This window comes from Felis catus, chromosome A2 (assembly GCF_018350175.1).
Source record: "Felis catus isolate Fca126 chromosome A2, F.catus_Fca126_mat1.0, whole genome shotgun sequence".
Lineage (NCBI taxonomy): Eukaryota > Metazoa > Chordata > Mammalia > Carnivora > Felidae > Felis > Felis catus.
Window position 1 is genome coordinate 125,370,959 of NC_058369.1, and position 16,966 is coordinate 125,387,924.

Below are 16,966 nucleotides of genomic sequence, written 5' to 3' on the forward strand. Positions count from 1 at the left end.
TCCTAAAGTGTGAGGAATCATATCCTTTCCTGACACTTTAAAACGACCAAGAAGAGTGTGAGACATTAGCTCTGGACCCTGAAACCAATTCCATACTGTGCAATCCGGAACACCTCCCAGAGCTGCTCTCCCCTCATGTAGCTCTGCTGTGGGAGCAGAGCAACGACTACTTCACCACAGGATGCTGAAGAAGGGAAGGAGCCCATTCTCATGTGGAAGATGGATTTTGGGGGAGAGAAAGAGGGAGGCAGTCATGGAGGAGCTCTACTCATTAATCTCCTATGAGGGAGCCCGCAAACTGAGAGTGGGTGAGTGGCGAAGGCTGATGCCCTTCCCCTTGAAAACCAGCCTCCCAGACTCTCCACCACCCAGATTCTCCACCCACCTGCACTCTCCACTCTCCAACTCTCTATTCTCCCAGATTCTCTACTCACCCTACTCTCCACTCACCCAGATTCCCCACCCACACAGGTTCTCCACCCACCCATACTGTCCACTCTCCAACTCTCTACTCTCCCAGATTCTCTACTCACCCAGATTCTCCATTTGCCTACACTCTCCACACTCCCCAATTCTCTACCCACCCACACTGTTCACACCCCCAGATTCTGCACCCTCCCACACTGTTCACACTCCCAGATTCTCCACCCACCCAGATTCCCCACCCACCACACTCTCTACCAGGGTATTCCCCTAATACCAAAGGTAAATAAAGCAGAAACTTCCAGGGATTCCTCCCCTATTTATGTTTCATTTTTGGAAGGAAAGAGACAGTTCTCCCACAGATAGAAGTAAGTTGTTGAAGAGGAATAAGAAGGAAGCATAACCTTGACACAAACAACAATCAGTTAGGCTTTCCTACGCTGTCAAGAGCTATCTTTCCCTTCACTATCTCTGCTGCCTGCTCTCATACCTGCCTGCCCAGGCATTCAGCTTTGACCTTCCATGCTCTGCCTTGAAAACTTTTTTTCTCCCTCTTTTCCCTAGTCCTCCCTCCATCTAAAAACATTCTTCCCCAACAAGCTGATTCCAAGTATCAGCATAAAAGCCTTTCTGAGTAACGGAGTTCTTTCCCAGCGGAGTCTCTCCCCACAGCGCCCTTAACCTTCCAAGGCTATTTGCATTTTAAAGAGCATTTTGCTTAACATAAACAATCCCCTACTCTCTGAGCATCCTGGACGGAGATAGTGAAGATCACAGGGTCTAGAGGAGTTGTTAGAGTTCCTTGAAGAATTGACAGCAAGGGGGAAAAGGGCTCCCCTTAATTCTTCTTTTTCTGGCTCCCAAAGGCTATTGCCCAGCTCCTCTGCTGGGCTGGAGCCCTGATTCACCCAGGCCTGCAGTGTTCCGACTCTGCACCTGATAAGAGGTCTCCCCACGGCACTCAGAATTCTATTCACGTACAGATATCGAGCCGAAGTCTTTGCTCAAGGACCATTATTCACAACTCATAATTTAATAAAAAATGAAATGGAATATTGTTAGGGCCCGAACGCAAGTTTCCTTCCTTTCATCTAGTATTGTGGACTATTGCCCTTGGCAACACATAGCAATCTATGCAAATAGAAGATAGTCTTTCAACTGAGGATAAATTTAATTTTCTTTCCAATGCATTATTTCTTTTTGAGGATTTTTTTTTTTTTTTTTGCCTAGGTTGGGATAAAAATGCAAAAGGTATTCAAGAATACAGACACTACTTGCCCAAAATAAAACTTCGGATAATTTATTGAATGCTACCCGCCAAGCACTTTGTTTTCTCCATCAATTATTTCATTTTCTCCTTCATTACTCAGGTTAAACTAGGTTATGCGGTGGTAGCAAGTAACCAGGTATTATCAGAAAGCTAAAACTATGTTTATTTTCTGCTCATGCTACATGTTTATTACGGGTTAACAAGGAGCCCCTGCCTATTGTAGTTACTCAGGGACACAGGCTGACGGAGGCTCCATCTCAACACAGGCTGCCATGATACCAGGGCTAAAAGACAGACAGAAAATGTGAACCCTGTCCTGGCTCTTATAGCTGCTACCCAGAAATGACACATATCACTTCTGCTCACCATTCATTGGCCAAAGTCAGTCCGCGGTCAGATCTGATATCAAAGGAGAAAGGAAAGAGCATCCTCCCTCTGGGAGAGGCAGGGGCTGTTGGTGATCAGAACTGTGTGTGCAGCTCCTGTAGCTCTGAAACAGGCATTATTATCCTTGATTTACAGACAGAAAAGGTGAGGCTCATAGAAGATGAGTGCACAGAATAATCAGTTGTCCAAAAATGTGAACCCCATCGGATCTGGTTCAGAAGCACATGCTCTCTGCACCATAACAGAACCCCACAAAGATGTTCCTCAGGACTCTAATTATGTGGACCGTGGCCAAAAAAGTCTGGGAAAATGCACATATTATATATATCACCATATATAATGTAGTGGCCTACTTAAGTTTCTGAGAAGTCTTACAGTAAAGAAAGCAGTTTAATTTTGCTTAATCAGAAGTTCCCAAATTTATCTGACCACAGAACATCATGATGTTACCTCTAATAATATGCCATCAAGACAATGGTCCTGGAACACACCTGAGAAAATTCTCTACCAAATCACGTTCTCTCCCCATGGAACCTGCGGAATAACCTAACAGAATGACCTGTTTGGGCAGATGAAGCCCAGAGAGGTAAAGCCATCTTCCCAAAGTCACACAGCCAATAAATGGTAGAGACAGGACAGAATTGTAGTCTCTAGATATCTAAGTCAGAGCTCCTGGTTGGCTTGTGGAAGGATCGTGAAAATACAAGAATACCTTATAAACTGGAAAGTATTAGTCAACTTTAACATAGCATTAATTCTTGAAATATATAAAATATTGAATAAATGAAAAAACATGTGGTGCTTCAGGATAGGAAGGTTAAATTGTGTGAAGATGTCAATTCCTCCCAAATTACTTTATAATGTCTAAAACAATTTTAGCCAAAATTTCAATGTGATTGTTTTATTTTGATAAAATAATTCAAAAGCTTATAAAAAGCAGGTGAGAAAAATGAAGAGATTTTTAATATAAATGCTAATGAGGAAGAGGCATTTTTCCCTATCAGCTCTTAATAAATATAAATCTGCATTAAGCAAAAACATTTCAGAAATAGCACAGTAATTGGCATCAATAATAATACAAATTTGACCTAAAAATAAAATTCTTGTGCATTAATGAACTTAATACTACAAAGAAACTACAAAAATTTGTAAGAAAGAATGCATATTTTAGCAATAAAAGTAGAAGGTGGGTGGGTGATGATTCTTATATCACATAAGGTTATAAGATCAATTTCACTTGGATTTTCAAATGAAGTTTTTACAAAATAGCTAGAAAAAAGCATAATTATCAGACTGATTTGGGGATGAGCAAGAACTTTCTAAGTTTAAAAATAAAAATTTAAAGGGAAACAAAAACAGAAAATTATTTGCAACAAATCTAAACATGTTACTATTATAGCTAATAATAATACATAATTGTGTGATGAATATAACATGATTAAAGCCTTTAATATATAATGAGCACATAGGAGAAAAAGATATTTCTAATGGAAAAATGGGCAAAAGAAATAAAAACAACTTTAGATTAAATGCGGAGCTAAAAGAACATATAAAAAATATTGTCTGCTAGTGTCTGAACAATACAAACTTAACAATGAGACATATCAAATTGGCAAAGATTAAAGAAAAATACTACGTAAAGCATGTGACAGTTCTGTAAAACTGTTAAGAGAATAAATCAGGACAATTGACATGTTTTCTGGAGAGAAATTTGGTAATACACCGCAAGCCTAAACGATGTATTGCACTGCACTTGGACTTAATAATTCTGCTTACAGGATTGAGCCATAGGAATACTAAAGAAATATTCACAGAAAGTTTAGACATGCGTTTATGTATTAAGTTGTTTTATTCAGTATGTATCTGGTAAAAGAGTAAAATAATGATCTAACCACAGGATGGAGTATTATGCACCTAGAACAATCAATCATTGTTTTCATTCAATGCTAAAGCTTTTTAAAAATCACAATTAACTGTATATATAATACATTCCAAGTTTTATAAGCTACGTAGATACATACTGAGAAAATATGGAAGGAAATATACCAAAATGAGAAAGTGAGAAGTTGTCTCTGGAAGGTGATTTTTGTCTTTGGTAAGTATTTTACTAAATTTTCGACAGCAAACACCTATTACTTTCATTATCAGAAACAACAAAATAGTCGTATAAAATACTCTATGCAGACTTTTAAATATATTTTGCACATTGCATTTCCATAAGAGCAAATGAAAATATCTTTTTCTGCAGAGAAACCTGAAGGGAGGTTCTAAAAGGCATCTGAGAGCAAGACACCTTTGTGACAGCAAAGTATGCCAAAAAGAGGGAAAGATTCCAGAGAATGTACTGGCCCCTGAGGCTCACACGTGGAAGGGTCTGGGGAGCTGCCCGTGTCTCTCTAATAACGGCCCAGGTATATGGGGGAGGGATGTGGTCTTGAAATAATTAAGGTTACGCGCTTTCAGAGCCACAGCCAGGCTCTGGAATTTAGTGGGATCAGTGCTGCGATTCTCTCCCTTTTCATTTCTTTCTTTCTCCTGTCTCTTTTCACTCCCCTTACAATTTCTCTGCACTCCAACCCCCAAATGAGATTTTGATAGTGGTTTCTGGATTATGCATGCAGCCTGTGAATTATCTGTTCCTTTGAAAACCCACTTTTCCAATCCTGCATCATTTTTCTATTGTTGTTGGGATGGGCTGAACCACTAATTGTTCTTGAACTTCCATGCTTAAGAGTAGGAAGGTGGTTTAGACAGGGGCAGGCATCGGGCTAGAGGACCAGTCTCTAGGGGACTTGTCCCTGCTGGGGTAACCGAGGCTCCTGAGTATAAACCCAAGGTGATATGGCCAACTCCAACAACACCCAAGAGGTTCAGATAGGAGTGATGCTTGCACTCCTAACTAAGTGCCTAACTAAGCAGGTAGTTACATCTGTAGGCCTCAGATAGGTTCCCACGGAATGACTGACAAGAGGTAGAGGGACTAGTGTGTGACCCTGGGCAGGGAAGGCTTGCAAGACTCAGATAACATGTAGGAGACCCAGAAATGCAGACAAGGGAATTAGAGGACAAATGGAAACCAAGGCAGATGAGTAGCTGTATGAATTGGGTGCAAGGTAACTCATCAGCCATTTATACTCTGTTGACCAACCACTCAACGTAGGTGCCCAGAAAGTGAAGTCACCAGGAGTTCAGGATGATCTCCCTGGAATCCTCGTACTGGGTGCCTCTTGTGCCCCTTTCTATTACCCATTCTCATCTACTCCATATCCTGGCCTCATGTCTTCCCCTGCTTGTCATCTGCTAAGTCCTGCCAGTTTCTTTTAGCTACTCGAATGTGAGATAGACTGGAAACTACAGATTGAAAGTATCGGAGTCTGAACTGCAGTGGGCTTCCAAGGGGAAGGGTTCCATGGATACTTTCCCCCATTATTAGTACCTCCCGAACAGAAAACAAGTTCCCGGAGGCTTTTTTAAATTATGTGGATCAACAGGAAGAATAGTTTTTGGTATATTACATAGTAATTACTTTAGTTCCTACTACATTATAGAGATTTGGACCTAATTTACCCAAATGTTAGTGTTTTTTATTTTTTTTTTAATTTAATGTTTATTTATTTTTGAGAGAGAGAGAGAGAGAGAGAGAGAGAGAGAGAGAGAAACAGAAACAGAGCATGAGCAGGAGAGGGGCAGTGAGAGAGGGAAACACAGAATCCAAAGCAGGCTCCAGACTCAACTGTCAGCACAGAGCCTGACGCGGGGCTCGAACTCACAAACCATGAGATTGTGACCTGAGCTGAGGTCGGATACTTAACCGACTGAGTCACCCAGGTGGCCTCAAATGTTAGTTTTTTTTTTAATATTTCAAGGGTTTAGAGCTCAAATAGCAATTTAAATGCTCATCTCAGTTCTTGGTACATAGCAGGAACTTCATTTGTTCAACAAATATTAATTACGACCTGGACTTGCAGCCCAGTGGGTTTTCAGATGATTTCTAATATCTGTGGTGTGGTATATTATGGGAATTCAGATGGAATTCCAGAGTTTAATTGCCCCAAAGCTACCAATACACCCTATTTGTGATTAATCGAGAGGTCCTCTTGTGAGCCAAGAATGAATCAGAAGTGGGGCGCCTGGGTGGCGAAGTCGGTTAAGCGTCCGACTTCGGCCAGGTCACGATCTCGCGGTCTGTGAGTTCGAGCCCCGCATCGGGCTCTGGGCTGATGGCTCAGAGCCTGGAGCCTGTTTCCGATTCTGTGTCTCCCTCTCTCTCTGCCCCTCCCCCATTCATGCTCTGTCTCTCTCTGTCCCAAAAATAAATAAACGTTGAAAAAAAAATTAAAAAAAAAAAAAGAATGAATCAGAAGAAGGGACTCACATTGAAATGAATGTGGGGCACTGGTATTTCTGTTGCTGGTGGAATTCAAGCATTCACCAGTAACCAAAAGGCTGAATCAGACAGTCCCATGCAAATGTGGTCCCATGCTACCAAACCATGATTGAAATGAGAACAATTAGGCAGTGGGAAATTAACATTGTTAATTAAACATGAAATATAACCCATGGCAGTAATGATAAAACACTCCAGAGCAATAAGTAACCCTTTCTTGTCAGAGTAGAAAGAGCTGATGCAGTTATTCAATACGTCCTGGAGGCTAAACTGAGAAATAAATGTTAGGCAGTGAATCACTTCCCTGTGCAGTCCCAATTTGAAGGAGATAAAATCGTCTTCTGTCACTCATGATGGTGGTGTTGAGAGATAGGGCAAAGGCAGTTCAGACAGTGAAGACAATTCTAGATGGAGAATTTATTTTTCTCTTGGTAGTAGGTTCTCCGAACTCAGGACAAAGATCTAGCTAGAATGTACCTGGCCCCATTTTTTTTAAAAAGTTGCTTTTCAGGACACAGGTCCAGTTTCTCATTATTAAGCCTTCCATTGCTCTGTGAGCACACTTAATGTTCATAAGTGGCGCCTATCTGTCCTACTAACCCGAGAGTCTTTACCTTCCTCCTTCACTTACACTACTGGCAGGCATTCTACTCTTTCCTTGGCTACTTCTCATTTTTTCAAACTCAGTTCACATGTTAATTTCTCCAAGATATACCTTTTGGCCAACCATGACTAGTGTCTCCTCAAGTTCTATTACATGCCTTTTATTTGGAATTCTAAAAAATCTTCATTATAGTAGCTCACACTTTGTTTTTTTACATATATGCCTCCACCATCAGACCGCGAGTTCCTTATCTTAGCCTTCCTTCCTTCCTCAGACTATGTTGAACTTTAGTACTAGATTCTCAATAAATGTTTGTCGGAATTGATTATACAGAAAGCAAACCAGTATGTTTGTTTTCATAGCAACACAATTTCAAGGGCAGTTTTCCAGTTCTGGTCTATCATTTCTACACCAACATATATATGTATGTGTGTATATACATATATATGTATATATGTATGTATATGAGAACCAAGGTTCTCGAACCCCTTAGGGCAAATGCCTTCCCTTACCCGTCTCCCCCCTCCCCCCCCCCCCCCCCCCCCCCCCCCCCCGCCAAATATACCACATGAGTTCACAGAATGACTCTTGGTTCGCAACACTTTGGGACCATCTTTGTGCACAGCCTTGCTGTCAACTTCAAAAGACCCAGGCTGTGGGAATACCTCCCCTCTTATTCACGTTCTCTATTCTTCCAGCAAGAGGCCCCTGTCAGTTTGTCCCACCAGCCCCTAGTAAGAGAGTGTCCTGGGCCCCTGTTAAAGTGATATGAAAGTGATACGTGATATATGTGAAAGTGATATAAAGTGATATGAAAAGCTTACAGAAAATTTAAAACTTGAATTAACATCCGCACTTATATGTAGCTTTCTACAATTTCTTGTTTTTGCAACAGTAATTATTTTAAAAGTTTTGCCATATATTTTCTCATAAGTGAGTAGTAGAAATGAAGGCTATCCTGGGTAATCGTACGTGGAATTCCTATAGCTCTGGGTAAAACAGTTTGAAAAGGTGAATGCAGATAGGTGGTGATGATGATAATAATTCAATTGTATTTGCAAAGGTGTCTCTCAGATGGCTGCTGGGAGGGTGGTGAAAATGCAGAGGCGGTTGTGGGGGAGAGGCCAAGGTGTGCACCCTGGAGCAAGCCCAGTCCTACCCCTGAGCCTTCTAGTTGACCATTTCCTGGCAGTGCGTCTGAAGCAGCACGTGAGGTGAGACATGGGGAGAAGTTGGCACAAACTCCTGAATGAGAGGTTCCCAACTGTGCAGAAATGGCTACTGCCCAGGGGTTTCTAGATCCCCTGAATGTGTCTCATTCCTCAAGTCTAATCAAGCAGCTTCAGGAATCCAAAGCTTTGTAGTCTGTTCCTACCTGTCTCACTTTAAATTGCGTGCTCCCTTCATTGCCTGGTGATTCATCCTCAGTGAAATTAGACATTTTCAGATCTTTGCTTGATATTTGCAGCCTACCTAAGCAAATTAATTGGGCTCTGAGCAGCCTCTGAGCCTGAGTGCTGTGAAAGACAGGTGGCGTCTGAGTCTCAGTGACAGGGGAGCAGAGTTTCTTTGCCTGCTCCCTGAGAACTGAGGCTGAATCATAACCTGAGACTTCATTTCCTCTCCTGGGAAGTAAGATATATTTGCTCCTTCCTGTGTCTGAAGGATTCATCTTCAACATCGCAAAAATAACAATAACCATAAAATGAACCATGAAAATGTAAGGGGTACAGAAAGTTCTGTGATTCCTGGGACAGATGATACAGCTACATCTTGTATGATATTTATGATTACAGTTGTGTGGAAGTCATACACTGCTCCAGTGTCCATCCATCCAAGCACATACTGAGCACTGACCTTACACTCAGTCCTGTAGGACACAGTCATGAAACTAACCTGAGCCACTGACAAGTTTTAGGTCAGAGAAAAATGAAGATCTGTCTTCCAACTGAAAATTGAAAGTAAATGAGGTGACTTCACCATCTCTGGCCCCAAATTGTAAGAGAAAACCACTATAGAAGCAGGGCATGCACTTTTCAGTCAAGTAAAGCTGTGTTCAATCAAATCCCAGCTACATCACTTGTGAACCAGATATTCCAGGCTACTAAGTTTTTTTTTTTAATTTTTTTTTAATGTTTATTTATTTTTGAGACAGAGAGAGACAGAGCATGAACGGGGGAGGGTTAGAGAGAGAGGGAGACACAGAATCCAAAGCAGGCTCCAGGCTCTGAGCTGTCAGCACAGAGCCCGACGCGGGGCTCGAACTCACGAGCCGTGAGATCATGACCTGAGCCGAAGTCGGACGCTTAACCGACTGAGCCACCCAGATGCCCCAGGCTACTAAGTTTTTGAGCCCCATTTCCTTACTTATAAGATTGAGGATAATGATGTCTCATTGGTCAGTTTGTGATAATTCCATGAGCAATATGTAAAGCTTCTCAAATGATAGTTGGTAGATGACAATCAATCAAGAACAAACACTTATAGTACATCTCCTATACATGACAAACTAAGTGAGTCACATGCTAGATTAATGTGATTCACTCAAATAATGTTAGTTTCCATTCACCCTATAATTGTTAAAGATACTTTAGGCTTTTTTTTTAAATTCTGGTTTCCAGGACTCCTCTGGAAAAGTGGATCCCCATTCCTTGGATTTGGATAACTCGTACTTTCTCCTCCAGACAAATCTGACATATCCAGCATTAATTACTATCACCCAACTAAATGTATTTCCTGAGATAATTCCCATTTCAGATAACCTGTTCTATTATACTTCTAATTAACCTTTCACTTGTCATTAACTGTGTATCCATCCAACAGATATTTATTAAGCACTTTCTATAGGGAAGACAGAATGCCGGCCTGAGTGGTGCCATGGACCTAATGCCCGTCCTTAGGGGTGTCCTTTTGGCCTTAGAAGCCTATTCTATGGAGTGAAACCCCAAGTAACAGCCCTGTGGCAGCACCAGCATCATCAAGTGAAGGCTGCAATCCATCTCTCTAAATCCCTGCTCTTCATCTTCTGATCTGCAAAGAGATGACATCACTGCACGGCCTCATGACTTTGAATTTTAAAACCAATTAGTCATGAGCCTAAAACCACATAGCTGAGTTGAAAACACTGTAGTCTCTAGTCACTGCAAAATTTCAAATTCACCGGTTAAGCATCTGGCTGGAATTTTGCCTCATGTAACCACTAGGGGGCATTTGATCCTCAACTATATTCTGCAATAGTTTTGAGAATGGTGTTAGAACACCATCCCTATCTGGGGGAAGGGGGTCTGGGTGGAGAGCTGGTTGGGCTCAGGTGAAATTCCAATAGACTGTAACTGAAAATAGGGTGAACAGGGTGAATTCAAGCATCGTCCTGAAAAGGTTGTGAGTTATTTATAAATGACTCCTCAAACCTATGTGTAGTACATGAAACTAAGGAAGGAGGTAAACCAGTTTTTACTGTGCGTATACTATGCATCAAGCTGTGAGCTAGAAGTCTCCGTTTTCATCATCATATGTATCCATCACAAGTATCCTCTGGCAGAGTTTATCTTTATCTTCATTTTATAAATGAGAAAATAGACTCAGATTATCATTTACCAATGTAACACACATCTAGCAAGTAACAAAGAATCTGATCCCAGGTCGGGCTGGTTTCGAAGTCTACCCACTTTTCTACACATCACTCACCAGATTGTGATAGTCAAATGTCTCTGAACTTGCTTCCTGAATTCCCATTGTCGTAATTTTCCAAATCCTCATATTACCGTGGGATTTGTGTGGGTCTATGTGTCTGTGCACACATGGGTAAGAACACTATGAATAAATGATCCTACAAGTAAGTGTTTGCATACTTAATTCCCCTTGTACTACTTGACTGAAACAGGATTTAAACTTGGCCGAGCACAATTTATATACTCTACATGTTTTATTTTCCCTTATAATGCCAACGCCTTATACTATAGACAATTAATTGATTTTGAATGAATTAATAAACAAAGAAGTAAACATGGCTTTTAGAAAGACTCCAGAAAGCAAGGAGGGCGTTGGGGAGGTGTGGGGGGGGGGTCTTCTTCCATCTGGAAATTTCCTGAAGCTTCTGAGGTAAGGTGAGATTGTCTTCAAATAGAGAACACTAAAGCAAGAGCAGGGGGCCTAATTTCACAGGACCTGCTCAGCCTGCCCTGTAGACATCACCCAATCCCAAGGAGAATAGACCCTGACCGGTTTACGGAGAGCCTTGGGTCTACCAGCCCAAAACAGTTACTGCAAGCTTCTAAGAAAAGGCTCAACCAAGCTAGCACTGACTGTGCCAGCCCTCCTGAGGCCTGACTTCCAATTCACTGATATATCTAAGCAGGATAATTTGATTTGCAGTGTTTGTCACTCTTGGCTCCCAGCAGAACAGATCTGAGCTCCAAGCCTACTTTGACGATATTGGATGCCTGGGTCGGAATTGTGCAGCACAAAAACAAAGAAAACAGCCGCCCCGTGCCCACTGAGAGGCCGGAGGTCTTCCAGTATGGAGAAACTTGATTTCTGGAAATCTGAACTTCGATCTCAGCAGCATAATTGGCAATGTGCCATGTGAAAAGCAAACTGTTTAACCAGTTCAGTGCTGTTTTTCTGGAAATGAGGCCTGACTGTACTTAACCGCAGGCAGTAACTAACGTTATGTGAGGAAAGGAAGGCGTCAGGAGAGAGACATTCTGGGAAAAAATGTTAACTTCTAGTTCAGATTTACCTGAGTTCAGTTGATTAAATCTCTTCATCCCTCCAGTTCTCATCCAGAAGGCCTTCAGAGTACAATTTTAGTTGAAAAAAGTTCTGTGTCAGAAGTAGAAAACAGAGAAGGTTGACCCTACCTCTGCAAACTGGGAAGAATCCCTATAAAGTAGAGAGTAGGTAAGACATTCTGAGGGAAGGGCAGACAGATTCACTGAAGAGTCTCTCCCTGGAAAAGCAATGAGAAGAGGCTGGCCCCAGGGGAGTCCAGAGTCTGAGGTGGGGCGAGTTTCTGTGGGAAGTTCACCGAATGCTGCAGACTCCATGGGGGAGACATGGAAAGCAGCTATCATCCAGCTGAGGGACGTGGGCAGCCGACCAGGGCCATAGGTGGTGCTGGTGAAGACGGAGACCCAGTAAGGAAAACAGCCCTGTATCCACCACCTTCCTGACACTCAACCACTGCCGGCAGAGAAACATGCCTCCTTCTCTGTCTGCTCCGAGACTTTGCTCTCTGCCCACTCACCGCGGAGATCTCGATTCCCGATCTGGCAAAGAAGCATCACAAACATTCTGACTTCTTCCTTTCTTCTTCATCTGAGGCTAAAAGAGTTTAACAGAAATCAACTCAGTACTGGACAAGCGTGGAAATAACCCCCCACACCACCATCACCCGGGCTGAGAAAGTTTGCTGGACAGGACCCAGTGTCCTATAATTTGAAAAAAGGAATTTCTTGAAGGCATCAAAGCGTTTTCCCCTGTGAGACATTTCCTGAAAGAAACAGGAGAAAATCTTGGAAAATCTCTCATCTGTATTCTCAGTGGGGCTTGGCAGGACTTTGTGTGCCCACATCTCCAACACCACCAGCTCTAGGGGCTCCTCGTCTTTTCCTGAATCATAAACACCCCACGACCTCATCACCCTCCCTGATAGCACACTGTATTCGGACCATATTGGGGACATAGGTGCCTCATCCCCCACCCTGGCCCCCGACTGTATCAGCTCTCAGCCTCACGGTGGCAGTGAGACCTTCTGCTAACAGACGTCTAAGTCATCTAGTTTCTTACGTTGGTCCCCAAGTTGCTCTAAAGTTTTAAAAGGTAGGTCCTCCAAGTTCAAACCACCTATTTATGTTCTACGACCTACCTGCTAGCTGCTGAAAGGGGAACATCATTCTGGTACATCAAAGGCTTCCCCTGCTGTGTCTGCTCCTGACAACTGTCCATCTATCTCAAAGGAGAGAATTCTCTTACAAAAACCACTCCCTCACTCCACTCAGACTAACCTTTTTCATAATAGTTTTCACTCTTGATGCTTTCTCAATGCTGTTCATATCTAGACTGCTAGAGAGATGAATCATCCAGAAGAAGGTGACCCTTCTGGTTACAAAAAGACCAGAGAAAAGTCTGGAACCTGGCACTGATCAGAGACTGTTCTCAACAGGGGAAATGAAGTAAGCATGCTGGAGGTGGGGTATTGACCACCTGTGCCCTTCAAAGAGGTCATCAAGCCTGTGGTCCCCCCATTCTAGTTGTGCAGCCAGCCCCCTGGCACTGCCACTAACGCTATTCCCCCTACTCCCACCATCTGCATTCACTCCCGACCTCTGCCCAGGGCCCCAGGAACCCATCTGTAAATCTGCAATGGAGGACCTAAATACCAGTATTACAAAGTGCAGGACCGAGGGACATGCGAGCTCCAGCCTGGACTTCTGGAAAGGATAGAGCTGGAGAAGAAACCATGAGAAACTGCTCTGGCCCTGGAACCCAGCAAAGCAGGTATAGGTTTCTACCTGGCAGCTCCAGGGAACCCCAGTGATGCCTGGGGAGAATAGGGGCTCAGAGAATGGAGCTGACTCAGTACACTTCCCAGCTCCCTCCCCTCCTTCAGGCTAGAGGCTTCCCTGCACCGTCACCTTATTTTGTTTTGGCAAATCTAATCCATTTCTTTTCATTGAAATATTTTACTGCCCTATATGAAAGTACCACCTTTTATGTAGCCATTTCTCCAACTGACCGAAAAAAGCAATATGCACAATACATAGAGAGTAGAGTACATACCAGATTGCTGTCCATACACACAAAATACTATTTATTTGCTATGGGTATATGTGTGTGTGTATGTCTGTGTGTAATTGGAAAGATAATGTAATCAAAATGATATTTGCCTTCTGGGAGAAGGAGTTGATCAAGACAGAGAGTAGTAGCAAAGGGGCTTTGAGCTTTATCTGAATTGTTACAATTTTTTAATTAAGTAATCTGTACATCCAATGTGGGGCTGGAACTCATGACTCTGAGATCAAGAGTCACGTGCTCTACTGAGTGAGCCAGTCAGCTGCCCCTGAATTGTTATAGTATTTTTTTTTTTAAAGAGAGAGAGCAGGGGAGGGGAGCAGAAGGAGAGACAGAGTCTTAAACAGGCTCCACACTCATCATGGAGCCTGATGTTGGACTCAGTCCCACCACCCTGGGATCATGACCTAGGCCCAAATCAAGAGTGGGACAGAAGCTCAACCAACTGAGCCCCCAGGCACCTCTACAGATCTTAAAGAATTAATCCATATGTCACTGCATAACTTAAAGTTAATTTAATGTAAGAAAAAGTGCTACTGTGATGCCTCAGATATTTACAGTGTATTAAGTTTCTCCACAGAAAACACAGCCAATGGGGAGAGAGAGAGAGAGACTTATTTTAAGAAAGTTGCTCACGTGATTGTGGGACTGGCAAGTCTTAAATCCATAAATGAGCCAGAAGGCTGGAAACTCAGGCCTGATTTCTATGTTTCTCAAGGGATTCTTCGAGAAATCCTTCTTTGGGAAACTTCAGTTTTTGCTCTCAAGGCTTTCAACTTATTGGATGAATCCCACCCATGTTATGGAGGGTTATTCCGCTGTATTTAAACTGCAGTTGAATGTAGATGTTAGTCATATCTACAAAATACCTTCACAGCAACATTTTACATGACTGTTTGACCAAACTATTGGTCATTGTAGCCTACCCAAGTTGACACATGAAATTTTACCATCACAATGGGTATCTTCAGGCTCTTCTTATCTTCACCAAGTAAGAGCTGCACTTCAGATTCCAGTATTAGATGTATGCATTCTTACCAGCATTCTGCCCAGACCCTTAGAGCTTATGTCTCTTGGCTTTTGACTTCAAGCTTGCCTCTGGATCCCCTTGGCCCCATGCTTTCCACCCATGGCCTTGCTCTGCTTTATTCTTGTGTCCAGGCTGCCCCAGTGCCCTGGGCCTCTGCTTATTCTGGGCCATAGATTTTAAACAGATGGAAAGCTTCACTTGAAGAAATCATGGAAAATTCCTTGCAAAAGACTTGGCATTTTAAATGAGTAGCATTCCTCATTTTTTCTGTTATTTACTATTTATACATTACTCAGTGGAACTTTAATATTACTGTATTATAAAATTCTGTCAAATGAAAAAGAATAAGACAACCCATAATCACACTACCCTAAAATAACCCATCTTAGCATTTTAGTATACTTCAGTCTTTCTTCACATGTAGAATTTTGCAGTTATAATCATACCCAATATATAATTGTATCATGTTTTTCAACTTACTATTATAGTATAAGCATTTTTAATGTCACTACATAATCTTCCTGGTTACATTGTTAATAGTTACATGATCGTTCACTGAATTAAAGTGTTTCATTTACTTCTCTTGTTATCTTTGAACAATTAGCAATTTATTCTTACAATAAATATCCACATCTTTTCTATCATAGTATTTTTTTTTCACACCTAGAATTCTTTCACGTAGACTTAAACAATCGCTTGGCCAAAGAATATATATACATTTTGTTGTCTCCTGATGTATATTTCCGAATAGATTTCTTAAGGTTGCATCAATTTCCACTGCTATCATTGTAAATAAGGACCACTGCGTCTCTGTTCTCTTGAGGGTAGAGCTTTGACGGGTGAGGATTCAACACCAAGAGGAAGACATTCCAGGAACAAAGCCTGAGATTTGCATTCTGTAAAGTACCCTGGTCCTCACTAATACACTGGTTTTGTGTTGCTTTGTTTCTCACAGACTGAACAGTTGATAACTCTGTGGGTCCTGTTTGTTTTCACCATTGTTGGAAACTCCATGGTGCTGTTCTCTACGTGGAGGAGGAAGAAGAAGTCAAGAATGACCTTTTTTGTGACTCAGCTGGCTATCACAGGTAAGTAACTGTGCGGGTGGGAGAGAATAAGCTGTTTCCAAATTCCTATGGCTCCTTCCTTTCAATTCTTTTACCAATAGAAATGGCATACTATCGAGTCCAAAAGGCATTGGCAAATTTGAGACTGATTTCTATAGGGATAAAAAAACCCATGTGTGAATTTTTCTTTCAGAAAGTTTTAACACATCTGTACATCCACAAGACTCCATTATAAAAATAATTCACTCTACAACACACTTGAAAATACCATTATTAGTGCCACCAAGGGGTTCTCTAGGGTTCCACCCTTCCTCTACGCAGCAGCCTCCGTAGTTCACTAAGGTGATAATACAATATCATACCATATTATGAGCTTAAGGAATGTATCCTAGGGGCACCTAGGTGGCTCAGTTGGTTAAGCATCTGAGTCTTGATTTCAGCTCATATCATGATCCCAGGGTCATGGGATCCAGCCCTGTGTCAGGCTCCACACTGAGCATGGAACCTGCTTACGATTCTCTCTCTCTCTCTGTCTCCCCTCCCCCACTCTCTCTCTCCCTCTCTCTCTAAAACAAGAGAAAAAAGAGAATAATATATCCCAGAAAATGGACCAGAATCATCTGTATTCAATAATAAATGTGAAGTCTCAAGTACTTTGCAGATTTATGTCTGTGGACATTGCTTTGGAAATATAAGTTATATGTAACACCACTGGTGGGCACAGTATAAGGACAGAAGATAATATCTGGGATCGGGATGTTTAAATGTGGATTTGGGAAATGGCCAGTATAGTTGAAGTGTGAATGCATCACACTTAAAGGGTGAATGGTGAAATATTCTCAAGTTTAAAAATGATCTGTGAAATAAAGACTCCCACAGAGATGGGTAGAGCCCAAATTGGTAGGGGTCATGCTCGAAAGGAAAACATAATCAAGGAGAGAGTCCTATTCTACAGGCCAAAGAAGAGAGTGGACAGATGGGATTCCTAGAAGGTCCAGCCTAA

The 16,966-nt window shown here is 42.0% G+C and overlaps 1 protein-coding gene and 1 long non-coding RNA gene across 3 annotated transcripts in view; one reads left to right on the forward strand and one right to left on the reverse strand.

The window, feature by feature from the left end:
• Nucleotides 1-16,966, forward strand: part of NPSR1 (neuropeptide S receptor 1) — a 152,885-nt gene that overhangs the window by 13,599 nt on the left and 122,320 nt on the right. The window contains exon 2 of the mRNA XM_011280501.3: nt 15,852-15,984. Coding sequence (XP_011278803.1) covers nt 15,852-15,984 — 133 coding nt within the window. The remainder of the gene's footprint in view (nt 1-15,851; nt 15,985-16,966) is intronic.
• On the reverse strand, nt 10,607-16,239 carry LOC123383949. Of its 2 annotated transcripts, XR_006594394.1 has the most exons (3): nt 14,503-16,239; nt 12,320-12,396; nt 10,607-11,895 (listed from the first exon to the last, which is right to left on the reverse strand). It is a non-coding gene; the product is annotated as an uncharacterized LOC123383949 (long non-coding RNA). The 2 variants fall into 2 exon arrangements; XR_006594393.1 differs by having other exon boundaries at nt 10,607-12,396.